General features: G+C 41.3%; 1 protein-coding gene across 2 annotated transcripts in view; it reads right to left on the bottom strand.

The window, feature by feature from the left end:
• Positions 1-9085, bottom strand: part of LOC118385960 (acid-sensing ion channel 4-A-like) — a 159753-nt gene extending 150668 nt beyond the window's left edge. For both annotated transcript variants that reach the window (XM_035773233.2, XM_035773232.2), the window contains exon 1: positions 7935-9085. In XM_035773233.2, the coding sequence (XP_035629126.1) occupies positions 7935-8510 (576 nt within the window). In that variant the 5' untranslated portion in view covers positions 8511-9085. The remainder of the gene's footprint in view (positions 1-7934) is intronic.
• Between the last annotated feature and the right edge of the window lie 8824 nt (positions 9086-17909).

Genomic DNA, 17909 nt, shown 5'->3' with positions numbered 1-17909 from the left:
AGAGTGCAAAACTGTTTTTCAAAATATACAGTAGGGTCGGAAATGATTGACACCCTTGATTAAGATGAGCAATAATGACAGTATAAAATAAATAATTCAAATACTGAGCTATATTGTACGCTACAAACAATGGGGAGATTATATTATTTAATACTAATACAATTGCTCAGAGAAAGATTTTACCTAACAAGTAATACTTTTTTCTCTCAAAAAGACATTATTTAACATGTACTGTAATACTTTTTTTCTCAAAAAGGTAGGGGTCAAAATAGTCAAAAGTTTAGTATTTGGTCCCATATTCCTAACATCAAGCTTGTGACTCTACAAACTTGCATGCATTTGCAGTTGATTTTGGTTAGATTTCAGATTGTTTTGTGCCCAATAGAAATGAATGGTAAATAATGTACTGTGTCATTTTGGAGTCACTTTTATTGCAAATAAGAATAGAAGGTTTCTAAACACGTCTACATTAATGTGGATGCTATCATGATTGCGGATAATCCTAAATGAATTGTGAATAATGATGAGTGAGAAAGTTAGCAAGGGTCAAAAATCATACCCCCAAGACATGCTAACATCCCCTGCTATTGGTAATGGTGAGAAGTTAGCATGACTTAGGGGTATAACCTTTTACACTCTATCTTTTTTACGCATCATTATTCACGATTCATTATCCGTAATCATGGTACACATTAATGTGTTTTATAATTCTATTAGTATAAAAGTATAAAATATATAAAATATTAGTATAAAATAATAGAATTTCCCTGTTCTTTTTACCGTACAATATACAGTGGGGCAAAAAAGTATTTAGTCAGTCACCAATTGTGCAAGTTCTCCCACTTAAAAAGATGAGAGAGGCCTGTAATTTGCATCATAGGTACAATAAATTCATTACAAATCCTACAATGTGATTGTCTGTATTTTTTTTCCACATTTTGTCTGTCATAGTTGAAGTGTACCTATGATGCAAATTACACGCCTCTCTCATCTCTCTCATCTAAATACTTTTTTGCCCCACTTGTAGCTCTGTATTTGATGTATTTATTTTATACACTCATTACTGCTCATCTTTATCAAGGATGGAAATAATTTTGGACCCCACTGTATAGAGAATAACAAATGTATTTTCAGCCCAATATTGTGTGAGGTGTGGAAATGGCTACTCATGGTTCATTACTTAATAGTAATAGACCATTGGAGCACACTTTAGATGTAAATTAGGAAAAGTCAGCCCTATTGACTGAGTTCGACCAACAACCCTGTTTCTACTAATAGAAATGTTGCTCTAGACTAAAATCAAACTCGAACCTGGCTCTGGCAGCATCAACAAATACAGCAGAGACCCGGACCAAAACACAGCAACCAGATAATTAGTCACACTAGGCTTAAGGCCTGGGAAGCAATCTGACTGAAGGATATATCGATCCATGGAAGGGGGAGGGCCAGTTGGGGGTTATTATCAATCTTGTTGAACCAAGTCCTTCAGCCTGTGATGAAACGTGTGTGTACACACAAGCACGCACATGCATTAACACAACCAACAGCTTGGTGTGCTACTTCTCAAAAGGAGACAAATGTATGAGTAGATGACACCCAAGGGTTAGAAGGGGGTTAACTTCACCGGAGCATTAGAAACCTTTATCATAGAGTTACAAGCCACCCCTAAGCTCCAGCTTCTCCTCATATACAGCCTAGTGTTCCAAAGCTTGCAGAGGTAAGATGTTTTAAATCTGCTCAGAAATTATTTAAAAAATACAAATCCTTTAAGAATATAAACTGTTTGGTTTTGTATTATACAGTAGCTGGCCACAGGATGGATTCATCTAATTCGATGTTGATGATGCATATTGAGTAAAGCAGCCGACCAATTTGACTAATTAATTTCCAGCGTGGAGGAGGACAGTGTTTGTTGGACAGGGCCCGGAATAGGTTACACCTACAGTACTGTTTGCGTATCCCCCATCAGAGAGCAGCTTGATACGGGATAAACTGAAGTATTTCTTTGTAAGGATCCAACCCTTTTTTTCAATTTTCGCCTAAAATGACATACCCAAATCTAACTGCCTGTAGCTCAGGACCTGAAGCAAGGATATGCATATTCTTGATACCATTTGAAAGGAAACACTTTAAAGTTTGTGGAAATGTGAAATGAATGACGGAAAATATAACACATTAGATCTGGTAAAAGATAATACCATCATCGTTGATAGAGGTTCAAATAAATATATTATCCCGTAGAGGTTAAATATACAGTATATATATTTTTTTACTTTTACCCCTTTTTCACCCAAATTTCATGGTATCCAATTGTAGTTACAGTCTTGTCTCATCGCTGCAACTTCCATACGGACTCTGGAGAGGTGAAGGTTGAGAGCCATGCGTCCTCCGAAACACGACCCAACCAAGCCACACTGCTTCTTGACACAATGCCCGCTTAACCCAGAAGCCAGCGACACCAATGTGTCAGAGGATACACCGTACACCTGGCATCCGTGTCAGCGTGCAGGCTTCCGGACCGCCACAGGAGTTACTAGAACGCGATGGGACAAGGCCATCCCTGCCGGCCAAACCCTCCCGCAACCCGAACGACACTGGGCCAATAGTGTACCGCCCCACGGGTCTCCCGGTCGCGGCCGGTTGCGACAGAGCCTGGACTCGAACCAAGATCTCTAGTGGCACAGCTAGCAACTGCAAATGTGTGGTCTCCCTAGCTGCTCATATCCTAACTAAAGAGGGCTCTAAATTCAGATCGAGTCTGTACATCAGATGTGGAGTAGCATGGTAAGCTGCAGAGAGAGAGGCCCATAGCAGTGGAACTGGATGGCTAATTGACAGGTTGTTTCAGATGAAGCTCCAGAAAGGCGGTCACTTTCACGGTCCCCAGTCCTCTGTCGGGGTGCTGGATGGATGGGGGGGGTCAGATGCTAAACCCACTGGGGGACCTGATGTCATGCTCATGTGCATCACTCACTCCAAGACAAGGGTGACATGCCACCCCGGGAGAGGGTGGGTGCCAGCCCACTTGTTGACGGTGTCAACAAAGAGCACCGGTTCTTGGCAAATCATTTCACAGGACGACACAAAGAAATCAGATATAAAGAGTGCCTACTTATGTTGTTGACTTGGGAGTTTTTGCGTATAGGAAATTCACTAGAGCTTAGCAATAACAAGCTGTAGGTTAATACAACCTGGCTCAAAGCCGTATGCTGTATGGACAAAGCCCCAGATATCTAGTCCGGCAGTTGTCTGCCTTGGTAAGGATCAACAACAGCATCACCATACATGCTTGCCTAACCATTCTGCATACTATTGATTTCATTATCCTTGTTCCAACACTTCTGATTTGATTGAAATAGATGAGGTAGAGGAGATCAAGAACAGTTAACCATTCAGGATCGCGTTGTTAAATATTCAATAATCTATTAAAACACACCAGCCTCTCAACAATGACTTAACACGCAGAAATGACAAATTGCATTGGGGCCAAATTGCAGACACCTTTAATTGTGACTGCGTTAACCCATGTTACATAGATTGCTGCACATCATACCAACACCAATGAATTAACCATATGAATATATGTAGAAGGGATCTGTCCTTATTGCAAGCTAAATCTGATAATGCAGCTGTAAACAGAGCTGACTGAGAGAGCAAACAAATCCAAAATATGCTCTTTAAAATGCCAAAGGGCTCTCTGCACATGCTGGGGAGACAGATTTACATGATAGCACAACACAATGAAATAACAATTATCCTGGAGGTTAAAAAAACTGGCATGTTGGGTCAGCTCTATCTGGTGCTAAAATAATCAGAGTCAATATGATTTTTAATTATACCAAATGGTATAAGATGCTAGTCAAACAATGCTGACAATCTGCAAAGTTATTAGCCTAATGAAGGGAAACAAATCCTTCTGATATGTAATTATGTACGACCGCGTTCTAAAATAGATCAGCTATTTGTTTTCCTATTTGTTGACCAGTCAACACATTCTTAAATTCTATATGAACATCAAGACCTACTAGGAAAATAGATTGTTGAATTGAATAGGGACTGGGAACGGCTAATGTTGCGTTACATCTGTAAAACGTAAAATATGACAACGCTAGTAGTCATTTTTCTTATGAATTTATTTTCAATGCAAAATAACAGCAAAAAATACACCAATCAATCTCCTGAAAAACGACAACAGGTCTTTGATAGTCCACGTCTATCCAAGGTGTTTCTGACGATAGGCTTCCAACAGGTCTTTGATAGTCCACGTCTATCCAAGGTGTTTCTGACGATAGGCTTCCAACAGGTCTTTGATAGTCCACGTCTATCCAAGGTGTTTCTGACGATAGGCTTCCAACAGGTCTTTGATAGTCCACGTCTATCCAAGGTGTTTCTGACGATGGGCTTCCAACAGGTCTTTGATAGTCCACGTCTATCCAAGGTGTTTCTGACGATAGGCTTCCAACAGGTCTTTTTGATAGTTTCCACAGGTCTTTGATAGTCCAAGGTGTTTCTGAAGATGGGCTTCCAACAGGTCTTTGATAGTCCACGTCTATCCAAGGTGTTTTCTGACGATAGGCTTCCAACAGGTCTTTGATAGTCCACGTCTATCCAAGGTGTTTTCGATGGGCTTCCAACAGGTCTTTGATAGGCTTCCAAGGTGTTTCAACAGGTCTTTGATAGTCCACGTCTATCCAAGGTGTTTCTGACGATAGGCTTCCAACAGGTCTTTGATAGTCCACGTCTATCCAAGGTGTTTCTGACGATAGGCTTCCAACAGGTCTTTGATAGTCCACGTCTATCCAAGGTGTTTCTGACGATAGGCTTCCAACAGGTCTTTGATAGTCCACGTCTATCCAAGGTGTTTCTGACGATAGGCTTCCAACAGGTCTTTGAGGTGTTTCTGACGATAGGCTTCCACAGGTCTCCACGTCTATCCAAGGTGTTTCTGAGGTCTTTGATAGGCTTCCAACAGGTCTTTGATAGTCCACGTCTATCCAAGGTGTTTCTGACGATAGGCTTCCAACAGGTCTTTGATAGTCCACGTCTATCCAAGGTGTTTCTGACGATAGGCTTCCAACAGGTCTTTGATAGTCCACGTCTATCCAAGGTGTTTCTGACGATGGGCTTCCAACAGGTCTTTGATAGTCCACGTCTATCCAAGGTGTTTCTGACGATAGGCTTCCAACAGAGCTACCTTGTTTGGATGACAAAGCTTATTTTTCTTTGAAAATCATTTCATTCTTAGGGACCAGAATGTACAATAAATTGCTATGTACCGCTATCTCGGTGGGGTCTTGAGTGCCTCAAGCGCAAATGCATGTTTTTGAATTCCTTTTTCCCTACCAATTATTGCATTTCAAAGCACATGATTGAGACTCACAGTGTGTCACACCGTGTCATTTTTCAATTCAATTATGTGTCTAACTTGAGAACACTGAAGTGTTCTGTGAGAGACCAGTTGAAAAATATCAAAGTAAAGTTGCAAGGTAATAAAGACAGAATGTTTCTTTAGGGACAAATAATGAAATGACAAATGCCTTGGAATGAGATTATTCATGAGACACTTTTCCCCAGAGCAGCATCTCAGTCATTACCTAAACAAAACATCTGGAAACCTCTGAATGATCCATTGAAACTCACAGCCCTGTGCATAAGGCCTTCCCGATATATGCAAATCACTGAGGAAAAATAATAAAAAGTAAACAGAGAGAGAGAGAGAGAGAGAGAGAGAGTGTGTGTGTTTAATTGCATCTTGCCTGTAATAACAATGCTTCTAGTGAGTTAGTTTAATATTCAGTCTTAGCTGCATACTTCTGTTGCTCCACGTTCCTCAGAGGCACGCTCACATGAAAAGAGGAATAAATGCAGTGTGAGAGAGACTGTGGATGGTTTTAACATCCGTTAGCTACCTAGTGCACATCCATCCCATCCTTTCCTTGCCTGCCCTTATCCAGAGCTCGCAAACCAGGAAGGCTGGCACCTTACACAGACGCTCCCTCCCAGTTGTGCTGCCCTTGGGGGTGGAGTAAATGACTTGTCATGCGTGGAGGCAGTAGGAAGCCTGTAACAAATCCAACTGACAGCCCCCGAAATGCAGATCCCATAGCTGACAGAGAGAAAACAGCAACTTAAGGAACTTTCTACGGGATCTTAATCTGTGCTGAAGTCACTCCCCATCCCGGGGAACTAGCGAGGTTTCAACAGCTGACACAGGACAGCCCCGTTCCTGGATGTCACAATCTTCCCATAATTGATGTACTTAGAGAGAAGGGACTGTCAAAGTGTCATAGGACATTCTCATCAACTGGTGCAGCAATAGCTTGAACCCAAGCACTTTGCAAACTTTTGGAATTGCATCTCCAAAGCTGCCAGTATTTTGCCATCTTTACCCGTTATTTTATTTTTATTTTAGCATGATGAAAAAAAAGAAGAGAAATCTATGTTGATCTTACTACATGTCAGGGGCAATAACATGTCACTATGTGAGTGATTCTTTTGAAGATCAGAAGTACTGCATATGAAACAAGCTGCCAATACATTGCAACAGTCACAGAAATAAGGAAGGATACGTCATTATTTCCTTGGTCTGTAACATGGCAGATCAAAGGGCATTACTGTTTAATCACCACGAAAAGAGAGAATCCTTGGGTCTCAGGAAAGTGAGCATATCAATGTTCAACACAGCCTATTAGGACTTGACACCAGTACTTTATCATCACTAAAGCCATTGCATATTCCTGTTCCTCCTGGATAGAAGGAAAACATCCATCTGCTATCAGGACTGTGGCTTTAATAAATAGTGCACAACACACACACAGACAGACAGACAGACAGACAGACAGACAGACAGACAGACAGACAGACAGACAGACAGACAGACAGACAGACAGACAGACAGACAGACAGACAGACAGACAGACAGACAGACAGACAGACAGACAGACAGACAGACAGACAGACAGACAGACAGACAGACAGACAGACAGACAGACAGACAGACAGACAGACAGACAGACAGACAGACAGACAGACAGACAGACAGACAGACAGACAGACAGACAGACAGACAGACAGACAGACAGACAGACAGACAGACAGACAGACAGACAGACAGACAGAGGACCTTACCTTCCTGTCCGGATGTGAGAGAAGCTTATGGAATTTCTTTTTTATTCCTTTTAGTCAATCTGGCTAATGCAAAAATCATGTATGTCTGTCTCTAAATATTTAATCTTAACAGCAGTGAGATTGAAATACAACGTTGGCGGAACATTACTCCTCCCCTCCTGAAAGGTTCAAGAGCTGAGAGAGCTAGGCAGCGGTTCTGCAATGCCAGAGAGAGAAAGAGAGAGGGAGTGAGGGAAAGAGAAGTTCGCTTTTAAAATATTATCTTGTTGCCATGAACTCTCTCAGCTGCTGGCATCAGAGGTAGCACAAAACCACAGCGTGTATTTAAAAAGTAAACAGTCTTTTTTTCCCTTTAGGGGAGCCAGAGCAGTTGTTCCATGGCGTTACATTCTCAAACACTAGGAAATCATGAGAGAACTGTTGCTGCCCTGTGCATGATGAAAGCTAACTGACACAGAGCTCTGAATCCTATTTTTATAAGCGTGTCCCAGTAAAAAGCACATGGCTCTTCAAGTAACACTATAACAGAGAATTTAAATTGCACTAATTACACTTTAAAGTATTGAGCTGACTCCAACCTTTTCTTTCAGGCCTCCAGGTGTTTTGGAAAAACACGACAAGTGCTATGTCCCAAGGAATTGTGTTTTATAAAATTCAGAATACATAAGAACATGGATACTTATTTTTCTAATGCCTTGTGTTTTCAGTATTTTAAACGTTTTAGTTTAGATGAACACCGAATGAAATGAAATTCTTTCTCAGAACAAGACACAAGCAAGTGTAATTTGGGAAACTTTTCAACTTACCACAGAGAAGTCCTCGGCAGAGCAGTTCTGTCCACTGAAGTTGCAGCTCTTCAGCATCTCATCCAGCTGATGTCCCGTCCGGTTGAAGATGTCCTGCATGTCGGGCGCAGGATAGTCCAAATCAGTGGGCTTGTGGCCATCTCGGTTTTTTGGAGGTAGACCTGTGAGGTTAGCCAGGTGGTAGATGTCGGCATCGGTGAGAGCAGAGAAACGAAAGCGGTTGATGTTGCAGATGGTCACAGCAGGAAAGACCATTTCAGGGCTTGCTTCCTCATTCAAAGCCGTGACGTGAGGGTGCTCCAGGTAAGAGATGGCACACTTTGCTGCCTGGTACAAAAAGAGTGCCAGAGAAGCCAAAAGGGCAAGTGCCCAGAGGGTCTGCCGAATGCCCAGGCGCCCCGAGACAAAGATGTGGTTAATTCCATGGAGAGAGCTGGAGTTGGCGAAGCCAACCAGGTCCTTAGCTGGAGGAGTGCAGCTCTCCTCAATCAGACTCTCCTTGTCCCCATCCTGTTTGCCTTTCTGCTTCTCATCCTCCTCTGCAAATTTGATTTTGCAAACAAATTCGATCGGCATGTGGGCAGCCAGGTCTGCGTTTGGGGTTGTTTTGATGACAGCTATCAGCCCTGATCCACTTGTCCCGTCTTCCCTGGCCGTTGATCTCAGAACAGATTATAACTACAGAAAGAAGAAGAAAAAAGGCACGAGAGAGTTGCTGTTGCTGCTGCTTCTGCTGTTAGTGCTGCTGCTACTGACTGCCACTGCTCATAGTGACTAGTGCTGCTGTGTAGCTGCTGCTCAGGATGCTTGTCTCAGTACTTGATCAGCTGGCAGAGTCTTGCTTATCAGCAGTAATACTGCTGTCAAAAAACACCCTTTCAGACCCATAGATGAAAATGCAGCGTTTTGAGTCGAGCTAAGAGGCATGGGGCTACTTAATGATTCATGAGAAGGCAGCATTGTGATTATTTCCTCTTCACTGGCGCGAGCCGCAACTTCCCCCGTCGTACGTCCCTGATCTTCCCATAGCCTGCTCCTGCTTAATCCACTTGTTTGTAACACTGTTTTACTCCTTGACCGTAATAAGTTGGTTTCAAAGGTTGTTCCACCAAACATCCGGTGCTTGATATGAATTTCAGTGGGTCACTGGTTTTTAATGCCAACCCCCCTCGGGTTCCCCAGAGAATGCCTAAGTTGAAAAATAATGAGGAATGAGATAAGTAGAAACGAGCAGCAGGTAACTAATAGCAATCAATCTTCTCTTTGGAAAAAAAAAAGTGAAAGACTATCGATCCGGCTGAAGCATCTGTCAGAGATTAAGTAAGGCAGTACAACGGTCCTTTCTTATCAGGAATTAATGGCAGCGTCACAGGCTCCAGCATGAATTTGAATTAGTGGATGCCTTCTTATCTGGGACCAAGATGACGCTGGAGATGTTGAAATAAAGTATCGATCTACCCCCCCCCATGCTGTTAATAGCCCTTTTCCAGATTGCCGAACTAAATTATGTAAATAGGGGGCACAAAATTGGGCTCCCTTATGCATGTTATTCCCCTTTAAATGGGATTACTCATGCTAGTCACATTACACAGCTGGAACCTTTAAAAGAAAAGGCATATTTAAAAGGTGAATTGAACTGCTTTAAACACATGTGCCAAGTCCCCTCAAGTGGAGATGGTGACAGCGTAGAGAAACAGGATTATTACAGATTGAACCCTCCACTGTCTTAGTTACTCACTACATAGACTGGGGGAGTAAGTCATACTGTGAAATAGAAGGGAAGTTATTTTTGGCAGTATAAACAATTAGCATGAAATCTTGTTAAATTATAGAAATAATGAATGATCACGGATTGAGATACTGATTGCAAAGACAACAATATGTCCTTAGTTTGTGCATGCCAAGGCAATTCCTATCCACAGTGAGAACTGACAAGGTGCCCCCAAGTAACTATTGAAGCCCTAACCGTGACTCCTCACTGTATATTTCTCCTTTGATCATTGTCATGGTAGTCACTCCTACAAGCGGTTTTACTTTGTCAAACAAAGGACCCTTGATCGTAATTCCTTATAGATACATTGAGATATCTAAGGAACATGGTTTAACCTTGCTTCTGGCAGCGAGGTCTGCTGGACATGAAGTCTTTGATATAGAGATAACCTCAGCATTCTCAGGGTATTTACAGCAGCCACACGGAGATCTGGGGTTGATCATCATCCTGGGGGAGGGGTACAGCCCTCAATCCAGCCTACAAAAAAAATGTAGAAGACACGTTATGGCAAATGGAATAACTTCACGTATTGGAGATCATTATATTTGCCTTCAGCCAAGACATGTAAAAAAAAATACTATATATCGCAGAGTAAAGTGAAAATCTTATGCTCTGAGCTCCAAACAGTGCAGGCCAAAAAAAAGATCTGTAATTGAATGAACCTTTATTTAACTAGGCAAGTCGGTTAAGAACAAATTCTTATTTACAATGATGGCCTGTATGAAGGAGACAATAAGAATAATAATATATGCACATTTACAACTGTAGCAATGATAAATGTGGGGGCAGGGTAAGTGGGGGTGATGGCAGGGTAAGTGGGGGTGGGGTAAGTAGGGGGGGGGGGCAGGGTAAGTGGGGGTGGGGGCAGGGTAAGTGGGGGTGGGGGCAGGGTAAGTGGGGGTGAGGGCAGGGTAAGTGGGGGTGAGGGCAGGGTAAGTGGGGGTGGGGGCAGGGTAAGTGGGGGTGGGGGCAGGGTAAGTGGGGGTGGGGGCAGGGTAAGTGGGGGTGGGGGCAGGGTAAGTGGGGGTGAGGGCAGGGTAAGTGTCCGCTGGGGAATGTCCAATGTTTTTTATCACATTTTTGAAATATTTTGAGAGCTGTCACTTAAAATGTCAATAAGGAGGAATGGGTACATCCAGCAGTACTGTAGCTCTAGTAGTTGTAGCTATAGGTTTTAATAGGAAACCAGTGAAAAGGAAAACCATGCTACTGGTAACCTGCAAGAGGAACCAACTGCCGCTCCCAGCAGCATGGTAATTCCCTGCTATGTGTCGTACCTCAGCGAAGGATCTTTGTGCTTTTTTGTCAGATCCTTCTTTATGTTGAGATGCATACACTACGATCCTTTCAGCATCCATTGTTCATGCACAAATCACATATGGAATACAGAGTATTTTCTGATTGGTGTATTTGTAACACACATCACAACAATCCAAAGAAATGGCATTGTGACGATAGTAATGAATAATGTGGAAATTGCTTGGAGTAAACCTGGATTGTAAAACTGTCATGGTCAAAACATATTGATACAACAGTATCTAAGATGGGGAGAAGTCTGTCCATAATAAAGCACTGCTCTGCATTCTTAACAACACTATCAACAAGGCAGGTCCTACAGGCACCTGGACTACTGTTGAGTCGTGTGGTCAGGTGCCACAAAGAGGGACTTGGGAAAATTGCAGTTGGCTCAGAACAGGGCAGCACAGCTGGTCCTTAAAAGTACACGGAGAGCTAACGTTACTGACATGCATGTCAATCTCTCATGGCTCAAAGTGGAAGAGAGATTGACTTACTCATTAATTGTTTTTGTAAGAGGTGTTGACAAGCTAAAGGTATCGAACTGTCTGTTTAAAAGACTAGCACACAGCTCGGATACCCATGCAAACCCCACAAGACATGCCACCCAGAGGTCTCTTCACAGTCCCCAAGTCCAGAACAGACTATGGGAGGAGCACAGAACTACATAGAGCCATGACTACAATGAACTCTATTCCACATCAGGTAACTGATGCAAGAAGGTAAAAATACACCTTATGGAACAGCGGGGACTGTGAAGTAACACAAACGTAAGCACAGACACATGCATACACACATATGATAACATACGCACTATACACACGCGTACACATGGATTTTGCATTGTAGATGTGGTAGTGGAGTATGGGCCTGAGGGCAAACACTTAGTATGTTGTGAATTCTGTAATACATTTATTTTAAAGCTTTAAAAATTGTACAACTGCCTTAATTTTGCCGGACCCCAAAAAGAGTAGCTGGTGCCTTGGCAGTAGCTAATGGGGATCCATAATAAATACTAATAAGCATTCAACAGACCTCCAATGAATTGTAGGGGTGAGCCCTACAGACTATGGTAAATATCATATTACAGGGTGTCCAATCAAAAACATACTTTGACCAATGGGTAAAATAATATGTTCATTGTGTAGATACTCCTCTAAGAAAACCAATGAGCCAAACCTTATGTCTCTACCATAATCTGTTTTACTCTTGTAGAAAGGCCAAGATTAGTGTGACTAAATCAACACTTGCAATAAAAATCTGGAAAATAGCATTGGGGCAGCTAGGCTGGATTCTGTGCGAGAATTAAGTTAAACTGACAGGCTCACCATTGAACTTGTCATCTTCTTGAATCCGGAGGACATGAAACAATATAGAGGTAAGATAGATATCGATTTTTGAGATATTGATGACATGTATTTTCATATTTTAGTATACACTTTTCATATTAACGCAAAATTCATATTATTTTTAGAATATTTCTCAGATTACATCTCTGTGAAATGTCACTGATCATACCGCACACTATTTATTTTCAAAGTCTTCTACATTTCATTGAATTTGGGTCATGTTCATTTCGTTTTTTGCAGCCCCAGAAACCACTTTGCAGAAGACCACCACAAAAATCTTCAAAAGTCACGTCAAGAAGTGGCACAGAGCTCTAAGCTCATTATCGTCGGTATTAGGTTATGAAATCCAACATTTTATATATAATGTTAATGATACGTTACAACACTGAACAATTCAGAACATAAAGAATGATATTTGTATTGGTAAAATGGATCTTATAATATAAGGAAGTGAAATTGTATCACCAAACCTGCCCAGAGTGGATGGACACCATACATATTACATTTAATAGCCTTTCAAATGTCACTTCACTGGCTTCAGGCTATGCAACACCTTTTGAGCACACTATACACTAATTTGAATCAAAAGTCAGAATTGACTTTACTTTTGGCAAACCTTTAGGAGCAGTAGGGGAGCTACTCAAATAACACAGCGCAATGTGCAATTGCTTCGAAAATCATATTAGAGGATATGGTGAAGATGCTTGCTATAAAACCAAATATCACATAATTACCAACAATTTGTCAATTAAAAACGATTGGGATGGAAGGCATGACCTGATACTGCATGCAACAACCAAAATCAACAGACACTAAGTTGAACTGGAGAATTCTCTTCACGCTTCAGTTTTGTGCTACATAATAAATCCAGGATGTTGCACCTCTTTTTTTGCAGTTCATTATATTTTTTTATTTATCTTGGAGGAAAATACATTTTCTTCCATCTCTGTTGAATAAACGTTTCCTGGGGATAAACGTTTTCCACACAGGCATTTCTATTCATTCCCAAGAGTGCAACTATGAGATATGGAGTTTGAGATTCTGCCAGACCCTAGCCTAGCCTAACCCTGCTACACAAGCAAATGAACTGAGACTTTGAGGCTATGTAATTGTCGTTAGAGGTTTTCATTTTGACAGTGTTGTTAAAAGATGCTCCTTGAATGCAGGTGAGGTGACTGCTACCTCAGCAGTAACACAGGCGGGTATCTGCACCAAACAGACAACCCAACTGCCTGGAACAGGCCAGGGAAATGTCAGATTTGCATAACAGCTACAAAATATTGTATTTCTTGTTTCCTGGTTTCTCCTCTGAGAATGGGGGACTGTGGGAAATGGGAGGATTAACTGATTTACAACGTTGTTGTTTTTTAAATATACTGAACAACAATATAAACGCAACATGTAACAATTTCCAACTTGTTACCGAGTTACAGTTCATATAAGGTAATCAGTCCATTTAAATACATTCATTAGGCCCTAATCTATGTATTTCACATGACCAGGCAGGGGTGCAACCATGGGTGGGCCTGGGAGGGCACCCCTGCACACCCACTGGGGAGCAAGGCCCAGCCAATCAGAATGAGTTTTTCCCCCACATAAGGGCTTTATTACAGACAGAAATGCTCCTCAGCACACCCACCAGTCCTCCTCAGACAATCCCGCAGGTGAAGAAGTGGGATGTGGAGGTCCTGGACTGGCTACACGTGGTATGCTTTTGTGAAGTCGGTTGGACGTGCTGACAAATTATCTTAAACGATGGTAGAGAAATTAACATAAAATTCTCTGGCAACAGCTCTGGTGTACATTCCTGCAGTCAGAATGCCAAAAGCACACTCCTTCAAAAGTTGGAACATCTGTGGCATTGTGTTGTGTGTCAAAACTGCACATTTTAAAGTGGCCTTTTATTGTCCCCAGCGCAAGTTGCACCTGTGTAACGACCATGCTGTTTAATTGGCTTCTTGATATGCCACGCCTGTCAGGTGGATAGATTATCTTGGCAAAGGAGAAATGCCCTCTAAGAGGGATGTAAGCAAATTTGAGAGAAATATGCATTTTGTGCCTATGGAACATTTCTGAGATTTTTATTTCAGCTCATGAAACATGGAATCAACACTTTACATGTTGTGTTAATATTTTTGTTCAGTATAAAAACATTACTATATATACTGATTGTATCAAGCAAAAGTACCAAAACTTTTGCTGATGTTGTAGCTGAATTGTCTGAATAAAGTTTAATGTAATTTAGTCTACTTTTATTCCAGTAAAACACCATTTTCACCATGTAACAGAGATCCCAGTTGGTAAAAACTCAAGTGTAAAATTCAGGGAGGATCACTGAGAACTGTCGCAAAGTAGTTTTTGACAATACCATTCAATAACATTGAATAACATTGAATATCATCAATGTATTTATATAAAGCCCTTTTTACATCAGCAGATGTCACAAAGTGCTTATGTAGAAACCCAGCTTAAAACCCCAAACAGTTATGGCCTAAACCACTACTCAATTAGCAATGTTAACACTGGCGAACATTGGCGACTGTTAGCAATGCTATACCTACTTTATGATAAACGAGACATTTTCTTTTGGAGGGATGGCTTAAAGACATTTACTTTGGAGATTACATGAGGTAATACATGGAAGTGAATGTATTAACTTACTGCCTTGAGAATATAACTGAGACCAACCTACCTTACTGTTAACTCTAGAAATGGAATTTCTGCTTTACATCCAGTCTCCGTTTCATTATAGATGAAGTCTTTTTACTTTTTATTCCTCTGAAAATGCTGAAATAACTGGTATGGCATTGAAAGCCACTCAGGTATGGCATTGAAAGCCCCCCCCCCACCCGTTTATGCGGAGATTGGATCAGTCACTTAATTCTGCTACCATGGTTTAATACTACATGAAAGCAACGTCCAAAGTGCCAGGGCCTAATGAGAGCTCTCATTATTAAGGTTAGACTATCTACTGAAGGACCATATGGATGGACCATATCTCATTTTGCTGTACGTATGATTGTAAATCCATTGCCCTGGGGGAAACAGCAAGTGTAGCCAGTGCAGTGGACGGAGGAGTTGACATGTTTTGCAAACATGAGCCTGAAGCTCAAGGTTCACAGGTTTTTGTTACAGCTCTGAAGATCATTTATATTAAGGAACACATGCAGTACACTGCTTAATTAAAAAAAAAAAAATGCAACGTCTTACCCATGTATATCTTCAATGTTTCAGTATGAGAATAATATTGGGATAAGTCACGGAAAGTGTACATCCCTTGACCTCCCAGGTCATGCTCTACATATGTGAGAACATTAAGGAGCACAGTACATTACTTTCAGTGTATTGCTGCCAGTGAAGGAAAAGGTATCCAATTGTCATACTTGAGTAAAAGTCAAGATACCTTAACAGACTCAAGTAAAAGTGAGTCACCCAAGTAAAATACTACTTGAGTAAAAGTCTAAAAGTCGTTGTTTTTAAATATACTTAAGTATTAAAAGTTAATGTAATTTCAAAAATATACTTAAGTATCGAAAGTAAAATCCTATCAAAAGTAAATCCTATCTAACACCTTATATTAGTCAAACCAGACACCACAATTTTCTTATTATTTTATTTATGAATAGTCAGGGGGACACTCCAACACTGACATAATTTACAAATTAAGCATTTAAGTTTAATGAGTCCGCCAAATCAGATGCATTAGGGATGAGCAGGGATGTTCTCTTGATAAGTGCGTAAATTGGACTATTTTCCTGACCTACTAAGCATTCAAAATGTAACGAGTACCTTTGGGAGACATGGAAAATGTAAGGAGTAAAAAGCACATTATTTTTTTTAGGAATGTAGTGAAGTAAAAGTAATCAAAAAAAAAATATATATAGTTAAGTACAGATACTAAAAAAAACTACTTAAGTAGTACTTTAAAGTTTTTTTTACTTAAGTACTTTACACCACTGATTGCTGCCAATCAGCTCCTCTAAGCTACAGTTAAGATGAATGGGAACTGTCACGTGCCTTTACACAGCACATCATAATTTGGGCTGAATAAAAAACATTATTACGCATTCCTGCGCCTGTCTCCCGAATCATTCATACCAACGCGACAGGAAGAATAGAAACCAAGGCTAACAAACGCAACATTAATCGATCAAATATCAAATGAAAAAACAGAGGTTGTTGACAATGGGTAGGGTATCCAAGTATTGACAACCACAATTGGCAGAGCTCTTTATCTACAGAACAGTATAAAGGACATACCCAAAATAGTGCAAACCTCCCAACCTCCCAATACTATTTCTGTCCTCATCCCCTCACCCGTGTGCGGACCCCCACCCCCAAGTAAAAGAAAGAAAGGTACTCTCTTCCATAAGCAAAGGAACAAAAGCTAAATGTCACAGGCTGAATCTCCTTTTCCAAAAATCATTCATGCGCAATTTTACAACACATAGTGTCTTGTAAATAATAAATGCACTTTCTTTTTAAGAGCTTCTTAATATAAATTCCTATACCTCTTCAAAAGTTCATGGGCGTGTCTGTTTTTCTGTGGCTGGCAGAAATAGCAAAGGCCTGTAAACGCCAGGGGAGAACATTGACTGACTGAACCTCATCTGTTTGCATCTGACACACAGAATAACAGTCCAGTTCAAAACAATGGATGACAGAAGACAGCAGTGGGGTTCAGATTTTAAAAAAAATGGGTGGTGAAAAAATAATTTTACATATAAAATGTTTTTCCGGTTCACGAAGCAAAGTTTGCACTGATAAAGACAAGTTGTGTGTGTTGTATAATTAATAGCGAGGCGCACCAAACGATTATTGCTTACTTTGTAGATGGAGACATTGTGATTAAGTGGACTGAGAAGGCTATATTTCACGTGGGGCACCTCTCCTCCTGCCTTGATGATATACCTGTTTGTTTGATGTCTTGATGCAGAGCGGGATGCCTCATTAGAGGACAGATGCTAACTTGTTATTGGGCTCGTAGGCTGTCAGTGCAGGACAGATGGCACGCACGCGGATGAAAGCCTGGGAGGGACTGATGACCCTCTTCCCCTCCCCATAAGCAGCGCAAACACGACGGGAATCACACTCGCAATCCTCCCCCTGCTTTGACAGAGCCTCACCTGCCCTCCAGCCCCCACTGAAAGAGGGCATGTTCTGCCGCCAGCTGTGTACATCACCACCATGCACGCCATACCACCCAGACACGGTGAAGTCTGAAAACTCACTCCTGCCCTTAGAGGATTTCACACAGTGAGTCAGTGACAATGTTTTGAGGGAGGGTGGTGGTGGTAGTGGGGAGAGGGTTGAAAAGTGTGTCTGACTAGCTGGATCTTATCTCTAATCCAGTTATTTTGAGAGGTAGAATCATTGTTTGTTTGTGTCATCTTACCTTTCAAAGGAGGGGGGGACCCAATGAAACTACGGACTACGGAATGCAAGTCGAACGGCTGTTCCATGTAAGGGAAGGGGGGAAGGAAAAAGCAGTCTTAGAGCAAAAACACATTAAATATACATTTTGAGACAGTGTAAGATTTTATCTAAACAGTCAGGCTC

Source organism: Oncorhynchus keta, chromosome 7, assembly GCF_023373465.1.
Source record: "Oncorhynchus keta strain PuntledgeMale-10-30-2019 chromosome 7, Oket_V2, whole genome shotgun sequence".
NCBI classification, from domain to species: Eukaryota; Metazoa; Chordata; class Actinopteri; order Salmoniformes; family Salmonidae; genus Oncorhynchus; species Oncorhynchus keta.
Note: the sequence above shows the minus strand (reverse complement) of the source record. Positions and strands in the feature narration are given on the sequence as shown.